This window comes from Squalius cephalus, assembly GCF_949319135.1.
Source record: "Squalius cephalus genome assembly, chromosome: 25".
In the NCBI taxonomy this organism is placed as follows: Eukaryota; Metazoa; Chordata; class Actinopteri; order Cypriniformes; family Leuciscidae; genus Squalius; species Squalius cephalus.
Window position 1 is genome coordinate 16,155,206 of NC_137146.1, and position 14,288 is coordinate 16,169,493.

General features: G+C 37.1%; 1 protein-coding gene and 1 long non-coding RNA gene across 2 annotated transcripts; both read right to left on the bottom strand.

The window, feature by feature from the left end:
* Window positions 1-927: 927 nt before the first annotated feature.
* Window positions 928-6,136, bottom strand: LOC307153329 (myelin-associated glycoprotein). Its single transcript, XM_079862708.1, has 8 exons — window positions 5,995-6,136; window positions 5,741-5,812; window positions 5,161-5,508; window positions 2,817-3,134; window positions 2,450-2,713; window positions 2,214-2,310; window positions 2,011-2,062; window positions 928-1,843 (listed from the first exon to the last, which is right to left on the bottom strand). The coding sequence occupies exons 1-8, from the start codon at window positions 6,014-6,016 to the stop codon at window positions 1,631-1,633; spliced, it is 1,386 nt and encodes a 461-aa protein (XP_079718834.1). The 5' UTR covers window positions 6,017-6,136; the 3' UTR covers window positions 928-1,630.
* Window positions 6,137-8,557: 2,421 nt separating this feature from the next.
* On the bottom strand, window positions 8,558-13,611 carry LOC307153931. Its single transcript, XR_013820229.1, has 3 exons — window positions 13,597-13,611; window positions 8,949-9,063; window positions 8,558-8,767 (listed from the first exon to the last, which is right to left on the bottom strand). It is a non-coding gene; the product is annotated as an uncharacterized lncRNA (long non-coding RNA).
* Between the last annotated feature and the right edge of the window lie 677 nt (window positions 13,612-14,288).

A 14,288-nucleotide genomic window follows, 5' to 3' on the forward strand; every position in this document is an offset into this window, starting at 1 on the left:
TTAATATTACATTTTTTATCATTTCTGTACTGTATTAAGCATTTTAATATAACAGGTGACAATACAATTTTTAATATATGTTGACTGTTGTACTTCCTCATGAGACTTGTTTTGTTTTTTTAAAAACCACTATGCTCATCATTTGTTCTAGTTCAAATCTGACTCATAACCATAAGGTTAATCTCCACAAAGGTACTATTCATGAACTGTCAGCTTTATGCCCTTCAGCAAGACACTTTACCTCAAAAGCAGATTCATACTGTCTCTGTTATAAGGTCATTTCCAAAACACCATCTAAATGACTAATTAGTTAGTTGATATTACGAAACAGATCTTGGTAACATGTGAGAATAATGGTCCGACATTAAAAGGTAACATGCAGGACGTAATGCGTAGTTCTACATCAGCACTTTGGCTACAAGTCCTAAGTCACTAAGATCAAATCACAAACAATCCTAAAATGGCTGTTGCTGGCGATCCGCCTCAACAACAATCCACCCAAAGACACTGTACACAATAGAGGAGGCAACAGGCGATAGAGCTTTGGGTGCTGAGTCTTTTCTTCATAAATGCAATACATATTTTAATTCATTTATGTACAGGCAAAATACATTGAATGAATACATTGTGAAATAAAACATTGCATTGAAGTTGAAAATAATGTCGTCTAGGCCGAAAGCCTTGTGGGCAGCTTGAGTGACCCGAGTTTGAGTTCCGGTTCGTGGACCTCCCCCCCCCCCCCACCCCCCTTCTCTCTCCCACTTCACTTCACTCAACTCATTAGCTCCTGTATTCCTGTCTTTAAGTCCTGTATTCATTCAGTTCATTGTTCGGTGTTACATATAAAACACAGAAGCATTAATATAAAGACTGTTCACTTCCACAAAACAAACCAAATAAAACACACTCTATTACCATTATTTATTTAATAATTGTCTTTATTCAAAAACCTTTTGAGCATTTAAAACTTCACAGGAAGTTCTTAAAAATTTCCATGGCTATAATGTTTTTTTAATTTTTATAAATGTTTTGTTGTTGTTGTTGTTGTTGTTTCTCAATATTAAATAACCTGACTGTAAAGGGTGTTTAAGATCATCTCTGAACTAATCTGACTGAAATCGCTTTCATTTAAGTAAATTATAGTTGTAATGATCAAATATACACAAAATGTACCTGAAAACAACATTGGAAATTAATTTTAAAAGTTTTTATAATTAATAACTATGTGTAATGCTCTAAATAATAAAATCCTATAAATACATTTGCTCTGTCACCCTTTTACCAAAAAACAGTTTATTATTTGCTCATCTGACTAAAACATAAGCATGTACTGACATAGGTTTAGGATGATAATTAGATATATTTAGGGAGGAATGAATGAAGAAAAACTGGAACTGAGAAGTAACAGGAAAAAACAAACAACTCTAGTTTATAATTAAAGAAAACGTATGATGTGGCTTTTAAACACCTGACTGAAGACATTGGAATCACTAAGAGAAAAAAACAATGAATGTGATGTACAGTAATATATATAAATTAAAAAATAAAATTGTTAAATGTTTCCATTTAGCCAAGCCAATAAAGCTTACTACATAACACAGTTGACTCAAGCCATTTATTCTAATGTAAACTAATCCTGGTTCATCTCCTTCCCTGGGCCTCTGACCTCGGCATATACCGTCTCCTGTCCTGAGCCCTGTACTGTGGTGATTTTGGTTTGGGGAGTGGAGAAGTCAATCTCTCCATAGTGGACTATGTCATTCTCATCCTTTGGCATCTCTAGCTCTTCGCCCGACACAAAACCACCATTAGCATAAATGGTCTGCATTTGTTTTTCCTGACCCTGAAAGAGCAAACATAATAAATGACTGTTTATGTGGATCCACTGTCCTCGGTTTTTGGTTTCTGTACATAATAAACCATTATTGTAAACGCATGGTATTGATATCTGCTTATTATGGCACTTCCTATTTGAAATAACGTGATCTGCTAAAAGAGTGTAAAACATACCTGATCTGAGACGTCAGTTTCCATAATAGTGGATGCCTTTACTCTTTGAACTCTGTATTAATAGGAAATGAAGAAATTCATAAAATACACAATGTACCACCATATTGTGAACACCAGATTATATGTTTCAAAGAGAAATGACAGGTCTGAATTCATTTATTCTTAAGTCTGGTTGCTCTATTCCATACAATTCACCGTCTTACCTTAGGAAAAGTGTTATCAGAAAAAATGTCAACAGAATTGCTGAAACTCCCACTACACAGCCAATGATCAAAGACTGATCTAATGAAGAGACCGAGCCTGATTGAAAAAATAAAGCAAAATTAGTCGGTCAATAGGCTGTGCAGATCATTTAAAAATAAAATTCAATCATAAATCTGGAGCTACCTATGATGATCATCAGATAATGTTTAGTATCTGTACATAGAAATAAACTCACCTTCCATAATCAGCTGGATCTCTTTTGACATCTGAATACCATGTTCATTCTTTGCTTTGCAAAAGTACCAGCCTCCACTGCTCCTATTTACAGTAAAGATCAGTTGTTCTCCTAAATCCAGCTGATTGTCCTGTCCATGTTTGTGCCAGGAGAAGGTCATGTTATTTGATGGATTGGCTTTGCTCTTGCAGGTCAAAGTCACATTAGTGCCAACAGAGACTGAAGTAGATTGATTGATGGTGATGTTAGTTTCTTTTGGAGGAACTTGAGGGCAAAACAGAAACTTCTTTAGGTAAACTAAATGTAATAATAGTACACATCTGAACATAATAATAATGAAAGAGCAGAACTACTCTAAATCACTTACACAGGACTTGTAGCATCACGGTGGTCTCCACAGTTGAGTTTTTAGATGTTTTTCTTGGATATGTAGCAGTGCAGGAGATGTTCTTTCTGTGGTCCATGTATGAAGCTTTGAAGGTCATGTGTGAAAACACTGACTGGGTTTTATCAGGTTTCTCCTGTAACTGTGTTGTAATGTGAGCAGATTCAGGGATGTTGGACCAGGATATTGTAGGAGGTTGTTTGGGGCAGGGGGCTTCAGCAGAGCAGCTCAGACTGACTGTTGTGTTCTCCATCACTGCTTTCAGATCAGTGGGTTTAAAGATGAGAGGTTGTGGTGAATCTACAGGGAAAAGTGAACACGGTATAAATTGCTGTTAAATTTAAGGAAAAAAACAACAACATGCTACAAAAACACAATAAACATATAGAGGATATAATCAGTTTTTTAAATAACCCTTAAGACCATATTTAAAAAAAAAGATGTGATGCACAGGCAAAATACAAACCTAATTCACATGCACAAAAATATTATATTTTACATTTTTAAATAATTTATATAATACATTTCACAAATTCAAAACACAATTCACAGATGTACAACTGTGAACAAAAAGTTTTGAATGTTTACATTTTATGAGTTTAATATTGGAATTGCAAATCGTCATGAGTTTATCTATCATTTTGGATGAGTATATTTTCATGGAAAGTCCATTCACTCTGCGGCCATACTGCAACGACAAATGTGTTTAACAATGTTATTTAAAGGTGCATTAAGCAACTTTTCATGTTAAAAATACCCGTTTTTCTAAGCCATACATGCTTAAACAATTGCCTGATGGGCTGAATGAGCCCTTCTATGATCACTGCGATTGCCTCTATAATCCTGTACAGTAAAATAAATAAGAGGGATTCGGGACGGAATCGACTGGGCGTGACGTCATGCGCGTTCACGCTTACCTGGCTATGTCTGGCAGGTTTGTGTATTCGCCGCCATTATCCGCATCAGCGAAGACAACTCAAGCGACTTTTGCAAAAGTAGAAGATGGATTCAAAGAGACCGGCTTCTAGTTCATCCCAAATCCCAACGCAAACTCCACGTAACCGCGTGCACAACTCTGGTTGCAGTTTCGCGTGTCGCCAGAAGGGGGCATAGTTCTGCAAAAACTCAGAGACTTGCGCAATGCACCTTTAATATGTTATTATCAGACCACCAGCAACCATCCCATAAATGTAGTTTTATATGCTCAGTGTTAAAAAAGAGACCAGCCAATGCGCATGTGCAGTCCTGAGAATTTCTTTGGCAAACACAGCTTCTAACGACAGCTGTAATGACGCGATGACTTCACCAACTGCCGATTGGCTCTTTAATTTCGAATGCAGGACTTATTCCGCCATCTTGCTCATAGCGGTACTTGATTCCAGTATTTTTGGTGTCGACTCTGACTCTCACCATAGGAGTTGATGGAATCGTTTCCTCAAATTTGTGTGCTTTACATCAAAACAGAGTCAGGAATAGAACAAGATAGCAGTCATTGTGTCATGGGTTGGGAGGTGCTGGTTAGTAGGCATGACGAAGATGATAAATTCAAACAGTCTTTATTCACACACTCAAATAACTCAATAATACAATACAACAATAATAATTGAGTTTATATCTATAAATGAGTTCACTTAAGACAGTAATATGTTTATCATAAAATAATTTATGAATGCTTTATTTTTAAGCAAAAATTATGCAAAAAAATTAGGCCTATTTTATCCAAAACTGTAAAAGGTTAGGTTATAGCCTATACAAATAAAGCATTGATAAATTATTATTATTATTATTGGTTTTAATGGTTTTAAAAGTGTTAGTAAAAAAAAAAAAAAAATCTCTCTCTCTCTCTATATATATATATATACAGTATATAAAAACACTCGTTCACTCATTTTGGCGCCGCTATGGTTGAGTAGCGCTGCCTATGCCGTGGGACCATAGACAGTAAAAGACGGGCCGGCCCTGGGCGGAATAGCCTCCCACCTTCTAAATAAAATAGCCAATCGCTGATCGGTAAAGTCATTGCGTCACTAGAAACCTGAGACTCGCTTAGAACTGCACATGTGCTGCGGCTGGTCTAGCCTTAAAAATAATGTTTTTAATGCTCTTTTTAATGCTATTTGAGCATAAGAAACAACTTTTATGGGATTTTGTTGCGGATTTGAAGATTTAATTCGAACAGATAGGATTTGGTCTTGGATGCTCGAAATATTTGTTATATATTGAAATAATTAAACACTCAGGGCCTTCACAATCATGAATCATAATCAGGAAGTAATTTTAAAATGTCACAACAGATTAATATAGTTTATAGTGAAGCCCCACTTACCTGAGACAGAAATCTTGATGGGATTCATATATGTGTATTTCCAATCCGGTGACTTTATTTCCACCCTGAAGTAGTAATTGTCTGAATGATTGTTCATGACATCATAAAAAACTGTGGTACATTCACGCTGACTAAGATTTCCAGTTATCTCTATACGACTGAATCCTTTGCTGATGTTTGTACTTCCATTATAAACTACCCATGGTTGGGGAAAAGGATAATTCTTTATCCAGAAGCCAAATATTCTTTCTGCATTCTTCAGTACGTCCTCTGGCACTTCAAATGTACAAGGTATCTGCACACAAGAGCCGCTCAGTGCTGTTATTCTGCTTGGCAATTCTGCAGTTTCTGAAAACAGAACAGCAATATAAACATACAAACACCTTAAAATATCTTGTTTTGCAAAATGAGTGTAATTCAGGGTACAAATTATAGCTAAATTAATTTTCTTACAAAAAACACAATTTCTGAAAAGAAAGTAACATACAAAGACACTTTAAAATATTGTTTCACATAATTACTGTAATACAAATTGTTTTTGATTATTTTCATTTTAGTTGTACAGCAATAGCCGTCTCACCTGAAGATACCAATACAAGTTCATTGGTGAAGAACAGAAAAACCATGAAAGGAAAGACAGACATCTCAAGTGCTGTAGGTACAAACACGAAACATGAGTTTCCAATCTACAAAAATGCTTCACACAGAGATCACTTTTTCTTTTGACTCTTAAAAAGTTATATTTTCTAAATTATATTTTAATGTGAATAATTTTTAATTGGATAGTCAGAAATGTGCTTAAAGAGAGACAACAAAATGATAGAGAAGCCTCACCTCCAGCAGTACAGTCCGTCATTCATTCAGAGTAAAACAGAAGTCCAGCACGATTTCCTCACAGGATTTCTGTGATATGACTACTAGTTTTCAGACAAGAGTAAAGATCCAGAGGTTAACTATTTCTAGGAGTCCCCAGTGTGTACTTTCAACAGGTGAAGCATTTAATATTACCAGAATAAAATAAACAGAATGTCCAAGTCTGTAAAACATGCAAATAGACTATCAAATGACCTTTTACATTTAAATACTTTCTGTACTTTTTCATTAGAATATCATATAACAGTTTTTTTTTTTGTCTGGATTAAACAACAGTCTGTTGTACTTCCTCATGCAAACATGTTTATCAACCCATCAGCAAAGAACAGAGAAGCTTCAGTACAGAGTTAATGATTACTGTTCTGAAATAATAGTGTATCATAGTGGTTAGTGTGGAAGTTTGAAATAAAGATGTAAACTATGAAGATATAAACCTTTCTCGCAATTCTGACTTTATACCACGCAATTGTGACTTCATATGTAATTCTGAGAAAAAAGAATAACGAGATATATAGTGGTGGTCAGAATTAATGGCACCCCTGGTAAATATGATAAAAAATAAATCTGCAATTTTTATCCTTTTGATCTTTCATTCAAAAAATTTGCAAAAATCTAACCTTTCATTGAAGTAAAATAATTGAAAGTGGGGGGAAATCACATTATGTAATAAATGTTTTTCTCCAAAACACGTCGGCCACAATTATTGGCACCCCTAGAATTTTTTACGAGTAAAATATCTCTGAAGTATTTACCTTTATTTAGCACACCAGGGTGACTAGGAACATGAAATTGTCTAGCTATGACTTCTTGTTTCACAGGAGTTTAAATATGACGAATACACAAAGGCCAAATTCCCTTAATCATCCATCACAATGAGTAAAACCAAAGCATATAGTTCTGATGTGCAGAAAAAGATTGTTGAGCATCACAAAATAGAAAGTGGCTGTAAGAAAATAGCTAAAGAATTGAAAATCCCCATTTTGACCATCAGGGCAATAATTAAGAAGTTCCAATCAACTAAAGATGTTACGAATCTGCCAGGAAGAGGACGTGTGTCTATATTGTCTTAATGCACGGCGAGGAGGAACGTTTGAGTGGCCAAAGACTCTCCAAGGATCACAGATGGACTATTTCAACTTTCTTTGTAGTGATTCCATAATTACTCAAAGAATCACTCAACTACAAGATTGAACTGATTAGATAGTTTTATTTATTTATTGACTTTTTATATTGATTAAGTCTTTCTTTACAGACCATCTGTGCGGATACTGCTTTCATTTGTTGAACTGGTTTAATTTCAATTCATTTTCATATAAATGCATTGTTCTGTTTATTTCTTCTGTTTCCTAAATTGATATAAAGGTATAAAAAGTTAATTCCTGTCTTTATTGTTTGTGGCTACACACTGGGAAACATATTAAGATATATATTTTTTTGCAGCATTAAGTTCTTAGTTGGTGGGCCCCTCCTATTATTCAGATATATATAGCTGCATGCCACTAAAGTGGACAGTGGTTATAACTGAGCACAAAATTAAGCTTCTGCCATGACTGTCCCAGTCATCCAACTGTCCCAGTCCCCTAAACTGAACCCTATAGAAAATTAGTGTGGTGAACTGAACAGAAGCAGCACCAACATGGAGCTGGGAGTCTGAAGGATCTGGAGAGATTCTGTATGGAGGAATGGTCTCTGATCTCTTGTTAGTTATTCTCCAAACTCATCAGGCATCAAGAAAACTCAGATCTGTTATCTTGGCAAAAGTAGGTTGCAAAAAGTATTTAATAACAGGGAGCCAACAATTATGGGCAGCGTTTTGGAGAAAAGCATTTATTTTATAATGTGATTTACCCCCCACTTTCAATTCTTTTACTTCAATGAAAGGTTATATTCCTGCGAATTTATTGAATGAAAGATCAAAAGGATAAACAATGCAGATTTATTTTTTACAGCTATTTTTGATCATATTTACCAGGGGTGCTATTAATTAAAATTCAGAATTGTGAGATAAAAAGTCACAATTACAATTTTTAGCGCAATTTTCCTACGGACAAAATTGCGATTGTTAACTCATGATTTCTGTTCTGTCTGTGCGCACCAATCTTGCACTTCTATCTCCTCCTCAACCAGACCACCTAGAGACTTCGGGTTTTCGGCATTATGTTAAGGAAGGTCTAATCTCGGGAACGCACACAAAAAAAAAAAAAAAAAAAAAAAAACATAAAAAGATTTACTATCTCTTAGTGTTGTGATCCCATGACGTCAGAAAATTGCGCTAAAACACTCACTGAGTTTTTATTACTTGTTTTTAATTCAATGGCGGAAACAAGCTTCCATAGGTTAGAGATCTGGATAGGAACCAAAAGTTTAAAGGTTTAACCTACAGTAGGGATGGGAACAAACATATTCATGTAATCAGCCTGTTGTTTAAATATCTTAAAACCAGACAGAATTTCATCAAAACAAACCACACAAAACATAATATAGTTTTAAATAGTTATCTTTATTCAAGACAGTCCAGAAAAACAGGGCATTTAAAACTTATTTCCCCCAAGATTATTAAAATACTTATAATGTTCTCATGTTTTGCTCGTCAATATGAAATGAAATAACTGTTAAGGGCATGACGAGCTCTGAACTCCTCTGGCTGAAATCGCTTTCATTTACCCTTCTTAAATTTGCCCGGTGTAGCGCTTGTTTTCTGCTTCTTCTTGGCAGATCCTTTTATTTCAGGCTCCTAAGTAATAAAAACATAATATTTTACAAAGCACTTTGCAATGAAGCAATTAAAAAAAAAAGAATCATGAAGAAATCCACACAATTACCATAAACTCAATCATGAAAGTATTACCATTTTTCAGAGTATTTAATTATCTCAACATCGCTATTACAAGTTAGTTCCAGTCATTACATCCTACCTTACGCTTAGAAGAGATTGATCCGGTTACAGTAAAGAACGTGTCCAGCCGGCCCTGGGTGCTCACTTGTCTACTCTTCATGATCTTCTTACAGCCGTTGCGGATACGATCCTCACTAACAACACACAAAAGAACAGTTTCATCTTTGTTTCATCACACAGCACAACAGGCCTCAGTGTGAGGGTTTGCATATTCTGACAAGTGAGTCTTGTTAAACTTCAGTGTTCAATGAACAAGCGCTGGTGGAGGAAGAACATCAAACAGACAGAGCGCAGTAGAATAGGAGTGCAATATTTCTGTCTACAATACACATTTTGCTAAAATAGGTTTTGTTAGGAATTAAGTGTAGGTTTAAAATTCTACATTTAAAGGGACACTATGCAAGTCTGAGTGTTTTTTCTCTACGAGCTCCCCCTAGTGTCTGGTAGTATAATGCTTTCAAACACTCTGTCGTAAAAACGAACTGTTGTCCCTCCCCCCTCGCCACGAGCAACCCAGCTGATCAGCTGTCAACCCAGCTGAGCAGAGGAACTGGCTATTTCAAAACCAGTTATGTCTACCGAGGCAAGTAAAGCAATACTTTCTTTCCAACTGATGGCGATTTTTTTATTTATTGTGTTGTCATGCATACTAGTATTTTTACCGGGAACGAACGATATGAACGAGGCGAACTACTGCTTTCGTGTTTGTTTGTTTGTTTGTTTTTGGGAGAATGGGCATGAGCATAAACAAAATATATATATCGGAGGCTAATATTTGTCTAAAGTTATATTAGCAAGGTCTATAAGTTCATCTGGTAGAATGATGGTTTACCTTTGCTTGTCTAAGAAAACATCAGAACGTTTTTTCTAGCTCGATCATGATATGTGCAACATTTTGCGCGTCTGATATTGCCTACGATCAGACGCGTTGACTTAGTGACATAAAATAAAAGTGTAAGTTGCACAAATAAAACCGACAGAGGAACGGCCAAACAACTACAGAAATCAAACGTGTTTGCTATGACAATGCTAACATCAAAGTTATAGTATCTAGCGTACTAGTAAGCCCCTAACAGACAGCGATCATAATAAAAACCTTTACAGACAATAGCAAACATCCTGAGGTCACAATTACTTGAAATTTAAATATTAAACACAGTTTATTCCAAAGATACTTAACTTACAAGTGCAACAGCAGGATCAGCATCCGTTTTGCAGGCTTCTGTTTCTCTCAGTTCTCACCATTCTGAAAAAGCCGGTCCGATATATTTACTCGAGTCTGACTTCTTGCTCGGTCAGTCTCCCGTTTCCTCTTTCGTTGGTCCTCCGACAAAGATTTCCTAGCTTTCTGCTTCTTTTTTACAGGCTCAGCCTCAGCCATAACTCAATCTATCGTTGCCCTTTGCTTATAGCTAGCCCGCCGGTGCTTGAATAGGGGCGTGTACGTGTGCAGTGCCGTCAAGCAATTCGTTACATCGCGAGACCTGATATCACGCGATACTTCCTGACACCGACCCGCGTCCCAAAGTTGCAAGTGAGTTTTTTCCGCTCTCGGGCACCAGGGGGGTGCGAAACCACCACCATTCAACCCGAAATAAGTAATATAACCATTCCACTGACTCCGAAGCTGTTCAGTTAAGGTTAAAAAGTTACCTAGAGCACCTTTAACAAGTAATCATATTTATGAGAGCATTAACAGTAAAGGCACTATTGTTGGTATAGCCCATTAATGTAATATAATTATTTTATAATGTATAATTTATAGTAGGGTTGTCAAAAGTACTGGTACTTCGGTACCAAGTCGGAACTGAAATTTTGAAAATATGATGATACCAGCATTTCTGTAGTACCGATAGTCAAGTTAAGTCACCTTAATTTATATAGCGCTTTTTACAATACAGATTGTTTGAAAGCAGCTTTACAGAGTACAGAGGACCGGATATATTCGGTACCCGCTGACAGGCGGCTGCTTTCAGTCGTTTCCGTGTTTATCTAAGCGCAGAGTTCCAGACTAACTGACCACAAAAAGACTATTTAAATATGAATCCTGGATTTTCTGTACCCTGGTAATCCAGAGTTCTCGCGAGAGCACAAGTTGAATTTGCTCAGCGAGTTACTCTGGTGTCGAGTAATGATGCTCATTAAATATTCCCCTCGATCTGAGCTGCACCAATCACATCGGGTTATCTGATATAGGCGGGCCAGTAGCGAGCCTAACAGATGACGACAGCGCTGTGAAGTCGAAGTCATTAGTAAACATTGCAAGATGGCTATGGATGAATACCAGTTGTTTGAAACGGCTTTGGCTGCTAATCAAAACATTTGACAGATTAATCGATTATCAAAATAATCGTTAGTTGCAGCCCTAATAACAACCTTTGTGTACAAGCCATTTCATATCCAAAGCCATTAATGTGGCATCACAAGCTGATTTTGCAATGGTTTGTAGTCATTTAGATAAATTATGAATAAAGTAATAGCTGTTTATTTACACACATGAAATTAACACTTTACAGTGACCTTGTTATATGACAGTAAACTCTAAATCAAGCCCTATAGGAAGTACATGCTAACTAACATTACACAGTACTGAGTGTAATTACACTGTAACAATGACACCTTAAAAGACACCTATTTTAAGGTGTCCGTGTTACAGTGTAATTATACATTTAAGTACTGAGTAATAGTGATGTAGTACTCGAGTCCGATCTCGAGACCGATTTCTGCTTTCTCAGACTCGTCTCCGACTTGTTCCTTTAAAGACTCGGTCTTGACTCGGACTCGACCCTTCAAAGACTCGGTCTTGACTCGGACTCGGCATAGGCGGTCTTGTCCCCATCACTAGTCCACTAGAATACATACCACTAGAAAATTAGTCCATATTAAGGCGTTAAGACTGCTCCCCTAAACAATTCCCAATCTAGCTTAGTCTGTAGGCCTAACTGTTGATTATTAACTGGGGTGATATTAAATCATGGATATGAAAACTGACATGCTTTTATGGTCTTGGTCTTGACTCCTAAAGACTCGGTCTCGACTTGGACTTGCTTCCTCAAAGACTCGGTCTTGACTCAGACTCGACTGTATTTGAAAACCAACGGACTCGGTCTCGACTCGGTCTCGACCCTTCAAAGACTCGGTTTTGACTCGGACTCGGCATAGGCGGTCTCGTCCCCATCACTACTGAGTAATACTAATGAACTACATGTACTTACTATAGGGTTTGGATTAGGGTGTACTTTTGGGTTAGTTGCATGTAATTATGTACAATTTATAGTAATTACTATACTAGATACATGTAGTGTGTAACAAGGACACTGTAAAATAAAGTGTTACCAAAAAAAGTGTAACTAGTATTTGTAATTTAAAGGTGCTCTAAGCGATGTCACACGCTTAGAGCACCTTTTTTAGGCCGAAACATTTTTAGAGAAGTTTTTTAGGCCAAAACATTTTTTGTCACATACAGCAAACATCTCCTCACTATCCGCTAGCTGCCTGTCCCCTGAACACACTGTAAAAAAACACGGTCTCTGTAGACAGAGCCCAGGCTCCACAAACGGCAACAAAAACAAACTGGGCTCACCCACACCACGAAACATAACAAACAGTGTTCCAGCCAATAACTGGCAAGAAGTATTTGAGGGTGGGGTTTGGGGGGTTAGTGCGTGTGCACATGAAGGGGGTGTGGAGGAGAGAGAAGCATGAAGAGGGAAGTTTGAATTATGGCCGACACACGACCAAAGAGACGACGTTCCGATGAACAAATTGCAATGAAGAGGGACAAGGATAAGGAACGCGTGAAGTACCGAATTTACATCGGGAAAACCTTCGAAAGGTGGCGAGAACTCCGCCGGCAGAAGGGATTCCAATCCGACATTCAGGTTGCTCTGTTTTTGCTGAACGGATGGGTAAATCCATTTTTCTTTCTAAATTGACGATCATGTTCGCCAAACCAACACAAGGATGTATAGCTAGAACTATGCAGTCAGTGTTAACTTTGGTGAATACAACATATATGTTTCTAGCAGCGATCAATCTCTATTGTAAATGATCAAGCAAATTCACAGTAGGGCGACAATTTGTGTGAATGATTGTTTTCACCCACTGTTTGTTATGAATTTGAATGTTCATTTATAGGCTATTGACAACTTTGACTAAATTTGTTTACGACGCCGCCGTTGTTTATGCTCACTGGGAAACACAAAGCTAACGTTATCTTGCTATTATTGCGTCCTTGTATGGGAGCTATAGTTATAACCTCGAAACGATTTTAAGATAATGTTTCTCTTTTTCTGCATTCTGTTCTGCAATATATAAAAGCATTTATCTAACTTTGGCGACATTACACATTGAATGAAGTATCAGTAAAACTCAACTTTGTTTGTAGTGACTACTTTGACTTTCCTTTATGCCGGAAGGGAGGGGAGGAGGGAGGAGACGGGATGAGGAGGAGGGAGGGTCTAGCTAGCCTCCGTTTTGTTTGACAACAATTCAAACGTCAACAAGAAGTTATGTCTCCCGACATTGCTTAGAGCACCTTTAAATAATTTTATTTTAAACTGACTTTTGTGATGTTAGGTTTGAGACTGGCATGTTTTAGGAGTCGCTGCAGTTCAGAACCCTTTTGGCAGAAAGTAGTATTTGTAGAGATTTAAGTTGGTTTGTACCTGAACTGTTTCTCAACTGAATTAGTTTCACCTCGTCAGGTTCGTTCCACTTCAGATCGACAGATGGGCTGTCCACGACCTCGGGCTCCAAAAATAGACCCCGAGTCTCTTTATACAGCCAGTCTTCTGGAGCTGGGTGCTTCTGCAGCACAAAACAAACAAACAATATGTTGTAAGCCTACTTAAAGGTCCCATTGCATGGATTATTTTATTATTTTATAATGTTTCCTGGGGTGCCCTTATAATGTTAGTATGTTTTTTAGATCAAAAGTTGTTATAATTTAGAAATAAAAGGCATATCTCCTAGCCTGATTTTAGCCTCTAATTTGAACACTCTGTTTGAAGGGGCGTGTCTGCTGTGAGACTGTGTAAACGCCCACTGCTGTGATTGGCTGACATGCTTGCATATGAAATATTTAGCATTACATATGGAACTCTCTCGAAAACTTTTACTATTACAGCTATTATACGTTTTTACTATTACACCTTTCGGGATTAACGAATCGTGAGAAGATTTTTTTAAGTATTTAGATCTATTCCCATCACATAAAAGGTTGCAGTGATGAGCATTGGGCAGATGACAGCCTGCTGATCTCGTGAATGAAGATCTTATCATTGCAACTCAGTTTCTGCATTCTGACTAATGATTTCACCAATGCAAACATGAGGTAAGTACAGTAAGAGCTTCGTTG

What these genes read in the sequence shown, in the direction of transcription:
- LOC307153329 (XM_079862708.1), bottom strand. Translation starts at nt 6,016, where the DNA reads ATGACGGACTGTACTGCTGGAG. An exon ending in ACTTGTATTGGTATCTTCAG is followed by an intron (nt 5,509 to 5,740) that starts GTGAGACGGCTA and finishes TTCTGTTTTCAG; the next exon opens with AAACTGCAGAATTGCCAAGC. An exon ending in CGTGATGCTACAAGTCCTGT is followed by an intron (nt 2,714 to 2,816) that starts GTAAGTGATTTA and finishes TTTGCCCTCAAG; the next exon opens with TTCCTCCAAAAGAAACTAAC.